This window comes from Myotis brandtii, unplaced genomic scaffold, assembly GCF_000412655.1.
Source record: "Myotis brandtii unplaced genomic scaffold, ASM41265v1 scaffold847, whole genome shotgun sequence".
In the NCBI taxonomy this organism is placed as follows: domain Eukaryota; kingdom Metazoa; phylum Chordata; class Mammalia; order Chiroptera; family Vespertilionidae; genus Myotis; species Myotis brandtii.
This window is the reverse complement of record NW_005371441.1, coordinates 1,097,416-1,109,633: the sequence shown is the minus strand read 5'-3', so window position 1 is coordinate 1,109,633 and position 12,218 is coordinate 1,097,416. Positions and strand designations below refer to the sequence as shown.

Genomic DNA, 12,218 nt, shown 5'->3' with positions numbered 1-12,218 from the left:
CCACCTGTCGGTGGGCGGTCTCCCAGGAGCCTCGGCCTCCACAGGTGAGTGTCGGCTCGCCCGGGGCTCTGGGGACCCCCGGCCCCCGTGGCAGAGTCGGTGAGGGACCTCGGGGCCTGGGTGCGAGGCCGCTGCGCATCCTGCTGGGAGCCAGCCCTGGTCTGCGCGGAGGTGTGAGGTCCTTGCTATTGTCCTTGACACCTGTGGCTTCGGTGACGGTCCCCTCACCTGATCCCTCCCGTCCAGCAGGGACTCGGGGGGCTCCCGAAGACCCCATCTCCAGACCGGTGCCATTAGAGAAGTTTCTGGCCAGGAGGACATGTTTCTATTCTCTTGTTGACGGGTCCTCTCCCGCATCCGTCCCCGCTCCCGTCCCCGCAGTCCCCACCCTAGAAGAACTCCCGATAGGTTGGTGTGACGTGGTTGCGGATGTTGTTGCTTGTTTAGTTTATCCCGGGACCGGGGAAGTTCACAGCCCTTTTTGTTTAGAGTTGGCATCTTTTAAAAATGTTACCCCTCGAAACATTTGGTTCATGTAGTATCGTATGTGACGTCGGAGTTCGAGGTAAACGTGGATCTGTAAGTGCCTCACGGTGCATAAGCTCAAGCCCGTATGGGACCTCCGGTAATTTTCTCTTTAAACTGCCAAGTGCCAATTTTATGTCAGTTACTGAATTCCAGCAGCAGAGTATTACACCCGGCTCTCTTGAAAGACGTGTGCACGTCTCCCTCTTTGAAATCAGGCCTGTGGTCGCTGCCGGAAACCTTCCCGAGTGTTTGGGAATGTGCCCTAGACCCCTGGCTGCCACACGGTAACGAGGCCGGAACACGAAGGTGTCAGGAAAGGCTCTCGGTGTCCGTCATGCCTGCAGGTGTCAACGAAGCCCTGTCTCCGCGAAATCAGAGTTCTCACACACGGAAAGAGCGGCGACATGTTTTTCTTGTATTGATCCTAGTAACTGGTGGCCCCGTGCTATGGCTCTAAGCCAGCGGTTCTCAACCTGTGGGTCGAGACCCCTTTGGGGGTCGAACGACCCTTTCACAGGGGTCGCCTAAGACCATCGGAAAACACATATAATTACATATTGTTTTGTGATTCATCACTATGCTTTAATTATGTTCAATTTGTAACAATGAAATTGGGGGTCACCACAACATGAGGAACTGTATTAAAGGGTCGCGGCATTAGGAAGGTTGAGAACCACTGCTGGAGTCTAAGCAAAAGGCAGTGCCCGTCAACTTCCCAACAGTCCTAGGCGATGAGGAGCGACACCGAGTTCCTCGATGGCCGTGGTTATTCAAGAAGCGTCCACCTTTTATAGATTCAGCACTAGGCATGCTGGGGAGTCTGCAGTGGTTTCTGCATCTCGTTTCGAACCTGGTATCACAATTCTGACAGGTCCCCAGGATTAGAGAATCTGGTAGAATTTACTGTATTAACTGTTGAATTTCTGTGTACAACAATGTTTGCTTCTTGTTCTTTTTTTTTCTTCTTCTTAGTTACTTGACTGGTTAAAAAGATAGTGTATCATTTCAATTCTGCGACCCAGTTAGAGGGCATGCAGGAAGCAACCACTGGATGTGTGTCTCTCATATAGATGTTCCTCCTTCCCTCCCTCCCTCCTTCCCTCTCTCCCTCGCTCCCTTTAACTCTCTTTGAAAAAAATCAATGGAAAAAATCCTCCGGTGAGGATTAACAAACAAATATAATGTATCAGATCAAAATGGTCAGTGTTGATATAAGTAGATTATGCTTGTAGTGTTTATTGATGTGGCTTTTAAATTACATTTAACTCATGTTCACTGATTTATTTTTGCATTGTTCAAGGTAAATGTAAAAAATACATACATTTAATATATGTATTTTTTTCTGAGCAGGTTGTTTTTCATTGCTTTTTTTTATACAAAGAACTTGCTTGTGCTTCTTGGGTATTTATCATATGATGATTATAAGAGTAAGAAAAATGGGTGTCATGCTATAATTGGTCATGGGTTGCTCATTTATTGCTTATTCATAATCATCAGTGACTGACTGTCAATTAGCATTATTGTTGCTTTCATATTCTAGACATGAGCATACTGAAAATTGCTTAACATTGTATTGTCACTTTTAAAGTTACATACATTTGGTTTACTGAAATGCCTTAGGAATATACATTATTGAACTTTGTTTTTATTTTAGGACATCAGTTTTGCAGATATTTTTAACATTGATGCTGATTTTTTAATCTGTGCTAAGCAAGGAAAAATACACCTAGAATAAATAAAATGATACCCCTTTCACTAAACTGCAAGGATTTCAGAGTCTCATTCCATCTTATTTTTGTCTTCAGTTAAATTCCTTGCAACTCAGTAGGTGCTCTGTAAATATTTTTTGAATAACCTATGCACATTATGGTAAAAACTGAAGTATAAGTGGAGCCCTGTCTAAGATTCCTTTAAAGATGAAGTGAATAAGGTATACTTTTTATTGATCTTTTACATTGCTTTTTTTTTTTTTTTAGTCTCTATGTCATTTATTTCTGCTCTGATCTTTATTATTAAGGTATCCTTTTTAGATGTGAAATAGGGAAGGCCCTGAGTTTATTGTTTTGGAAGAGAAATCTTTGAATTAAAATATTTGGATCTATTGCCTGTTTTTCAGTGTCTTTGATCACTTCTTTTCCCTAATCCTAGAGGAGAAAAAGACACTTTAAGTCTCTTTGTGGAGACACTGTACCACATCAGAATTAAGTTTGCTAGAAATTTTATAGTGAGTGTTTAATTTTTAAAAATTTGACTTTATTACTTGAATTAAAATTTTATGGGGTATTGTACGTAGTTTTAAAAAATTAGTTTAGCCATTAGCTGAATCATAAATACTCAAGTCATGTAAGAAAAAGGGTGGTTCTCATAGACTTATATAAAGGAAAAGCTTGCTGTGAGGTGAAGCAGGCATCAGCACTTAAGGTTATTTTTTTCTTTAATAACCTCTGTAAGTCAAGAGTCTCAATTTTTGGACAATCTCATTTTCTTAAAACTTTTTTTAATTGATTTCAGAGAGGAAGGGAGAGAGAGAGAGATAGAAACATCAATGAGGAGAGAGAATCATTGATCGGCTGCTTCCTGCACGCCCCCCCACTGGGGATTGAGCCTGCAACCTGGGCGTGTGCCCTTGACTGGAATTGAACCTGGGACCTTTCAGTCCGCAGGCTGACGCTCTATTAACTGAGCCAAACCAGGTAGGGCTGGACAATCTTATTTTTATAAGTGTTTTTAATTAATTGAATCAGTAGGTAGTGTTTACAGTTCATGGTGGTTAAATTTTGGTCTATAGGCTTTTCTTGAAATATATTAATTTCTTTATATATTACCAGTTATTGTGCTCGTTAGACCCAGTTTCTGTCCTCCTGAGTGTAATTTAGTAATGATAAGGATATATTCTTGAAAGTTGGAGAATCTTACATTTACAGGGCTGACATTTATTTGAGAAGAATAATGTCTTTGGTTCAGAGACTACTAAAAGAACCGGGAGAATTATTTTTGTCTAACATTTAGTCAGCTAAGGATATTTTGATACTATTTTCAGTAAACATGTCGTTACTTTGATAACCAAGAATTTTTCAGGTCATTTGTTAATGTGGCCTTGGATTGACTTTACTTTTTTGTTTGTGAGAAAGAGTCAATTCATTGGCTCCTAAGGAATTTTATCTGACTAGAAGGAAATATTCACAACACAGAGAACCTTCAAAGAAGGCCTGGAGTGCATTTGTGTATTTTAGGCCATTGACTCATGGCCCTTAAAAAAAAAAAAAAAGGACCACACATATATAAGTAACAACTTAATTTAGATTTTTATTATTTTAAATGGGGAACGGGAAGAAAGATCAGGAGAAAGTCTATTAAGGGAAAGAGGGAGGGAGAGGGGAAAGGCATGAGAAGCCTGATATACAGGCTCATCCAGATCTGTGCAGCTGGCCTCAGCTGGCCTCTATGTTGCCGAGACCAGGTGTCACTGTCGGGCATGTAGTTTCAGGGCAGAGGCAATCACAGCGCTGGTAGGGCTGATTTGAGGGTCAAGGAATGCAAGTGCTGAGGGTAAAGAGCTGGACAAGGGTAAGAAATTTTAATAGTTAAGACAAAAACTTGGCACTGTTCATTCATTTAAAGATTAATTGAGTATCTGCTGTGTGCCAAGCAGAGGTAACAGAAAGCTGTGTTCACTGGTCATGGAGCTTTTATTAAGATAGAATATTACCTAAGTGATCCACAGAGTTGTTATTTTGGTCATGGGATTTTTTCTTTCTTTTTCTTTTGGATCTCAGATGCCCAGTCTTGAGTTACTTATAGACCTCATTTCATAGCTGTATAGCAAATTACCCTAAACCTAGTGATTTAAAACAACAGACATTTATTACTCACGGTTTCTTTGGTCAGGCTCTGGGCATGGCTTAGCTGGGTACTTCTGATATAGAGTCATTCATGAGCTGTAATCAAGGTATCTGGGCTGTAGTCATCTCAAAGCTCAACAGGGAGGATCCGTTTCCAGGCTCCCTGCACGGCACGTAGTACTTGGCAGGATTCAGTTCCTCTGGGCTACTGGAATGAGGCCCTCGATTCCTCACTGGTTGATGGCCTGGGGCCCTCCTCCAGTTCTTTGCATGTACAGCCTCTGCACTGGGCAGCTCTCAGCAAGGTAACTGGTTTCCCTTAGAGTGTTCCAGCAAGAGACAGTGAGGAAAACGGAAGTCACAGTCTAATCTCAGAAATGATGTTCTGTTATTTTGCATGTTCTGTTTTTTATAAGCTCACATTCAAGGGGAGGTGAGTACACATGGGTATGGATACTGGGAGACAGAGGTCCTTGAGAACCATTTCAGAGGCTCTCTGTGATTATCAATGGATAGAAGGCTCTTCTTTTGTTGTATTTATTTTTTGTTTCTTTCCTATTCTTCATCTTCTTTCTCCACTCATATTTCCCTATCTTATCCTCCACAGACACTTCAATATACTTAATATATATATTCTCAGGTGTGTATGTAGTCTTTAAAAAAGTGTTTTATATAGCACATATAAGTAAATATAGCGTTTTTTAAAATCCTCACTGGAGGATTTTTTATTTTAGAGAGAGAGGAAGGGGGAGAGAGAAAGAGAAATATCGATGTGAAAAAAAGAAATATCGCTGGGCTGCCTCCCATACACACTCTGACCGGGGATTAAACTCTCAACCCAGGTATGTGCCCTGACTGGGAATTTAACCCGCAACCCTTTGGTTTTCGGGACAACTCTTCAACCAACTGAGCCACCTGGCCAGGGCAAATATAGCTTATTTTAAATTTACAAAATGTATTAGAATTTACATCTTGGTCTATGTCTAAGATTTTTTTTCTGCCCAACCTTGTATTTTGATGAACTATCCATGATGCTATTTGTAAAATTTGCTTCCATCTGCTATGTGGTATTCCATTGTATGTATCCACCACTCTTTGTATCCATTTCCCTAGGTAGATTGCCTCCAACTCCTTGATTTCCCAAACAGTTAATGTCATTAACATCCCCAAACAAGTCCCTTACTGGATCTGTGTGAGACTTTCTCTCTGTGATATTTACAGAAGAGTGGGATTGCAGGGCCATCGGATGTATGCATACATGATTCCCCTTAGTACTGCCAGATTGCTCTCCAAAATGACTGTACCAGTTTATACCCACAAATTATATGTGCAGGTTCCCTCCCCCCCAAATCCTTGGAAATACTTAATATTATTGGATTTATTATTATTATTATTTTAAATCTGGTAAATGTAAAAGGGGTGTCTTCTTGTTCTTATTTGCATTCATCTGTTACTAGTATCTGTACTTCTTAGCCAGCTTGAGTTTTCCCTTCTATGAATTGTCCTTAATGCTCTCTACCCATTCTTGTGTGAAGTCCCTTTGTCCATTAGTGAGAGGAATTGTAAGGATGGATTTTCTGATCTTAAGTTTTTCTTGCATTCCTGTGATAAATCTTCCTGATCATGGAGAAGGGGAAGGGGAGGAAGAGAAAGAGAGGGAGGAAAGAAAGGAGGGAGGGAAATAGAGTTAGTTGACACTGTTAGCTAACATTTTATTTAGGACTAGAGGCCCGGTGCATGAAATTCATGCACAGGTAGGGTCCCTAGGCCTGGCCAGCGATCAGGGCTGATCAGGGCCTTCTGCTGCCAACCAGGGCCTTCCTTTGTTCCGTGCCACCCCCTGGTGGTCAATGCATGTCATAGCGAGCAATCGAACTCCCGAGGGGACACTGCATATTAGCCTTTTGGTATATATAGATTACTACTTCTTCATACATAATTGAAATGGGCTTTGTATTCTTACTCAGTTTTGAAATTTTGAAATTGAGGTGATCCCAGCCTCAGAAAAAAGAGTTAGTCAGTTTTTCTCTTTTTTTTTATGGATCAACTTTTATGTGATTGGAATTACCTTCTTTTCTATTTAGAAGGTAGGTAAAAGCCTGCCCATAAAAAAAAATCTCTCTGGGCCTGGAGGTTTGTTTTTTTAAAAAAATATATTTTATTGATTTTTTTTACAGAGAGGAAGGGAGAGGGATAGAGAGTTAGAAACATCGATGAGAGAGAAACATCGATTAGCTGCCTCCTGCACACCCCCTACTGGGGATGTGCTCACAACCAAGGTACATGCCCTTGACCGGAATCGAACCTGGGACCCTTCAGTCCACAGGCCGATGCTCTATCCACTGAGCCAAACCGGTTACGGCAAAAGGGGGAGGTCTTTTATTAAAATTTCCTTTTCTAGGCACTAAGAAAAAAAGAAAAGGGTGCTGGGCTTGCATTTGCAAGGGTGAGCAAGGATTGGCCAGGACAGTGGAAATCAGAAAGGGCACAGCTAAAAAACTCTCACCTGGCCCTGTTTACCTGTGGGCTGCCTTGGACCTCCCACACACAAAGACCCCATCACCATCTGTCAGTTCAGTTGTTTTTCAGAATTTTATGTTTAATTCTGGGACTCATCAACCTTCTGTGAAGTAACTGTTATTCTTCTAGGATTGGTTTTCAGGAAGGGGGCCAGCAGTTATTTTGGTGTCTGTCTTGCCTTGTATATAGGAATTGAACCTAATAGCTGAGATTAAAGATGTTTGAGTTTGAAGTTCCTAATACATATCCTAATACATAATACATGACATGTATTAATCAGGTCTAACTGGGTAAAGGAACAACAATTGTTTAAAGAATGAGAACTATCAGACTGGCAGAAAATAGAAGCCTGAGGTGGTTGCTGTGATTTTGACATCCCTACTTCTCCCTGGGGTTGTTGTGATCCCATCTCACTCTAATCTCTGTCCTAAAGAGCATAGAACCCACCCCCTTCTTCTCTATTATGGCATTGCTGGTTTTTAGCTCTTCCACCTACCAACATTTCCCATTAATCTTGCTTCTTTAAAAAATATTTTTAAATTTATTTCAGAGAAGAAGTGAGAGGGAGAGAGAAAGAGAAACATCAATGATGAGAGAGAATCATTGATTGGCTGCCTCCTGCACACCCCACACTGGGGATTGAGCCGGCAACCCGGGCATGTTCCCAGACCAGGAATTGAACCATGACCTCCTGGTTCATGGGCCAATGCTCAACCACTGATTTGACCAAAGTGGCAGAATTAGAATTGGAACCAACATTTTTCTAACTTCAAAACACACATGCTTTCTGCTGTTCTACTAGTACAGTGGTCGGCAAACTCAGTCAACAGAGCCAAATATCAACAGTACAACGATTGAAATTTCTTTTGAGAGCCAAATTTTTTAGGAAGGTACATTGTTATTAACTTAAGTAGGGTACTCCTAAGCTGGCCTTTGCTAAAAACGTCCTCAATCTGATTGAGGTACGTTCGCTGAGGTCGACCCCTTCTAACTCTCCCATCCACACTCATCTTCTATACTTGTTTTGTCTATCCTTTCGTTCATCCTCTCTATATGTCTAAACCATCTCAACATACCTTTCTCAGTCCTCGACACTACATCTTCTTTCACTCTACAACGTTCCCTAAAATTAACTTAATAAAGTCTCAATCGCACTGTAGAACATTTATAGACTTCTAATAAATTTTATTCTAGCAGATAATTCACATTGAAAGAGACAAAGTTCTTGCTTTTTCTGATACATGTTTGTGGCTTCTCTCCTCCACCAGAAAGACTATCATTTCATATTTTGCAGGAGGGATGCACGTGGTATTTTGTGGAAGAGCCACACTCAAGGGGCCAAAGAGCCACATGTGGCTCGCGTACATTGCCTTCCAAAAACTATCTAACATTCTTCATTTGTTCTGTAGATATTCAATAATACTTATTTGCCATACACTGAGGATACAGCCTCACACCTTCCAGATGCTAATCCTACTCCCAAATAACTTGGTCTAATAGAGAATAGACATATCAGTAACTATAATTCAAAGTAGACAAGTGTCTTGAGATGAATCTCCCAATAAAGTGCCAGGGGACTTTAGGAGGGGGAGGGTTTATGTTGAACGGAGAATTTCAGAGGTAGATATACAGGGACAACTGCCATCTCACCTGGGCTTTGATACATAGGTAGCGTTTGGCTTTGGGAACTAAGGAATTTCTTTGAAGGATTGAAAATAGCATGAGCAAATGTATAGAGGTGGAAAGTGCAGTATGTATGTGCTTGTGAGCTTCTGGAGGGAGCCCTACTTTTAAAAAATTCTTCGTGGTACTTATTTTTAAGAGATATATAACATGAAATGTTTCTTCTTTTCTTGTTTAGCTTACATGTGAGCATGAGTCTTCTTATGATTAGTGAGAATGTAAAATTGGCTCGTGAATATGCGTTGCTGGGAAACTATGACTCTGCGATGGTCTATTATCAGGGAGTTCTTGACCAAATGAACAAGTATCTATACTCAGTCAAAGATACATACCTCCAGCAGAAATGGCAACAGGTGAGAATCATGACTTATGTATCTTTTAAATGATTAAATACTCAGGAGATTTCAATTATCAGTGCTTTTTGCAGTTACACATTGAGAGTGTATCATTTGTTACATGGATTTGTATATAATGTTACTTGAAACTTGATTTATTATATTAGTAATAGTCTATATTCACCATCATCAGTATTATAAGCTCTATTTAATTATTTTAATTGTTGGAATCTAATATTTTTTAAGTAATGGTTTTCAATTTTTTTCATAGATCATGTTTTTATCTGGTAAAATTAGAGTTGACTTTATTAAGCCATTTTTGAGACTGCAGATGATACCTGAATCTCATGGATGTCATATTTTCTATAGAACAGGATAAAACAGACCATATTTGAATTCCATTTGAGGAACATTAGTCACTGAAGACCAACAGAAATTCACAGGTGGAAACTGTAGAACTTATAGGTACAGTTGAAGATGGCATTTATAATAAGGTTCAACTATGTCACAGAGGAAAGAAATGTTACAGAAATTAAGTCTTTTTGAGCTGGTCTTCTAGGTAGAATAGTATTCTACTGAACTGCTTTTTTTTATAGTATTCCATATTTGTCCTTAATTTCTTTAAAAGAGAAAATATCCTACTTTTTAAAATGTAACCTATTTTCCTAAATCTGCCTCTGCATATCTCTGACGTTACTGGAAGGGGAAAATATTTCATAAGGAGTTTTGCTTGTCACTGAAAGACTTGTAAGACCTTTTGTTCTTAGGCCAGAGAATTTTACTTTAAAAGTCTAAGCGTTTTTGTAAAGATACTTAAGTCATTTAGGTTTAAGACAAAACATTACCAACTTCATTTCAGTGTTTCATATATATATATGCATAGTTTTTAAATTGAGTCAAGATATCTTTTAAAAAACATCTTGGGGCCCTGACCGGTTTGGCTCAGTGGATAGAGCGTCGGCCTGTGGACTCAAGGGTCCCGGGTTCAATTCCGGTCAAGGGCATGTACCTTGGTTGCGGGCACATACCCAGTGGGGAGTGTGCTGATCGATGTTTCTAACTCTCTATCCTTCTCCCTTCCTCTCTGTAAAAAACCAATAAAATATATTTTAAAAATATTAAAAAAATAAAATAAAAAACATCTTGGTTGTATGTGAATCGAGCCATTTATCTTCTGAAGCCAAATTGCATTCCACTAGTGAGTTATGAAATTAGTGGATTCTAATCAGCATTTAAAAATTGTCAAATAGCATTTAAAAACCCATCAAAGCACAGCTTACAAAAATATTATTTTATCAAACTTTAAAGTTACATCTAACTTTTTAATTTGTTATGCAATTTGAATAAGAACCATAAGTCAGTAACATGGCTTAATTAGCCCAAATATTTAATTCATTTTATCAGAATTAATTTTGCAATTGAAAACAAAGAATTAATGAACCATTATTAAAATCTTAACAATATCTTGGTGTGATTTATTGAATATTTGATGTCAAAATGGAGGTTTCTTTTTTAAAAATTGATATTTAGAGAGAGGAAGGGAGGGAGGGAGAGAGAGAAAGAGAGAGAAACATCGATCGACCGCCTCTGCATGTGTCCTGACCGGATATCAAACCTGCAAACTGGGTATGTGCCCTGACTGGCAATCAAACCCATCACTTTCTGGTGTACTGAATGATGCTCAAACCAACTGAGCTACACCGGCCAGGGCTGTGTAGTTTTCTAACATCTCTAATAAAAGGCACTAGTTTAATCTTGACAGTGATTTATCAGTTATAAAAATTTAAATAGCTATATTTTCCTTTGAAACCATCAGGTGTGGCAGGAAATAAATGTGGAAGCTAAACATGTTAAGGATATCATGAAAACACTAGAGAGCTTTAAATTAGACAGCTCTCCATTGAAAGCTGCACAACATGAGCTTCCAGCGTCTGAGGGAGAAGTCTGGTCCTTGCCTGTACCTGTTGAACGAAGGTAAGTAGAGACCTTTTAAGAAAGACATGCCTTTTGGGGGGAAAAAAAGTTTATTCACTCCTGTCTTGTATGCAGTTATTGCCGTGGCTTCTTTAGTTCATGGACTTTTATACACTATTTGTGTTCATCTCTATTTGGACCAACTCCAGGGGTTGATTATGATTTTAATGATGTTGTGCTTGATTAGACCCTCACCAGGTCCTAGAAAACGCCAATCTTCTCAAAACAGTGACCCTAAAGCACACAGTAACCGTCCAAGTACAACTGTCAGAGTTCACCGTCCATCTGCACACAATCTTCAAAATGACAGAGGGAAAGCTGTGCGTTGCCGGGAAAAGAAAGAACAGAATAAAGGAAGAGAGGAAAAGGTAAATGTTACTGATTTTTAGAAATGAAAAAGTTATGTTTTAACTTTAAAAATGAAGTCTGTACAGATTTTAATAATTTTTAGTCATTAAAACTGCCAGACTATGGCAGATCTCTCCTTGTGCCTGATAATTCACTAGAGAGCTCACAGAACTCAGGAAAACAGTTCACTTATTGATTGCTGGTTTATTACAAAGGATACTGCTCAGGAGCAGCTGGACGGAAGAGATGCATAGGGCCAGGAATGAGGGAAGGGACACAGAGCTTCCAGGCACTCTCCAGATTAATTAACTCTTTTAATTGAGACAGTGGGTTTGGATTTTGCATTTATAATTTTGCCAGCTTTTAAAATAATTGGTTTTAAACCCAGGGACTTATATCCTGGTTAATTGGTCCATCTTCAACTTCATTTTGAGCATCAAAAAGGAGTCTACATTTTAAAAAATCTCTCTGCTGCTTTCTTTTACCTCCTAGTAGCTATTAGTATGTTAATTTAGAGCAAGTTATTGCATAGATGTATACTTAAAGAGAATTGTACTAGTTCAGCTAAATCGATAAAATCCTATTAAAAATGTCAAAATTTGAAATTCCATACCTTCTCTTTCCTGACCTATTATAGAATTGTTTCTCCTTTCTGCCTAGCTTAAATCTGTTTTGCTTTGGCTACAAACATTTCCTCAGCATTGTGTTCTGTGGGAGAAAAGAAAGTGAGAACTAGAAAGTGTCTTCCATATGTATCTTCCTGGGCTTACAGTGTACTTTTCCAATAGTCAAGGACAGTGTCTTCTTTCTACCCCCACAGCTGCTAGCACAGAACAGATTCTTAGTAGATAATCTCTGAGTGAATAACAAGTTCATAAATACTTAGAAGAAAAGATAACCTCCTCTTTTAAATGTTAAACAATGCCTTCCCTATACCTTTTTTTTTTTTAAATATATTTTATTGATTTTTTACAGAGAGGAAGGGAGA

General features: G+C 39.3%; 1 protein-coding gene across 2 annotated transcripts in view; it reads left to right on the top strand.

Moving 5' to 3' along the window:
* The first annotated feature begins 6 nt into the window (after positions 1–6).
* KATNA1 (katanin p60 (ATPase containing) subunit A 1) overlaps positions 7–12,218 on the top strand; it is a 23,098-nt gene continuing 10,886 nt past the window's right edge. For both annotated transcript variants that reach the window (XM_014532156.1, XM_005884698.2), the window contains exons 1-4: positions 7–44; positions 8,752–8,926; positions 10,725–10,882; positions 11,070–11,250. In XM_014532156.1, the coding sequence (XP_014387642.1) occupies positions 8,765–8,926; positions 10,725–10,882; positions 11,070–11,250 (501 nt within the window). In that variant the 5' untranslated portion in view covers positions 7–44; positions 8,752–8,764. The remainder of the gene's footprint in view (positions 45–8,751; positions 8,927–10,724; positions 10,883–11,069; positions 11,251–12,218) is intronic.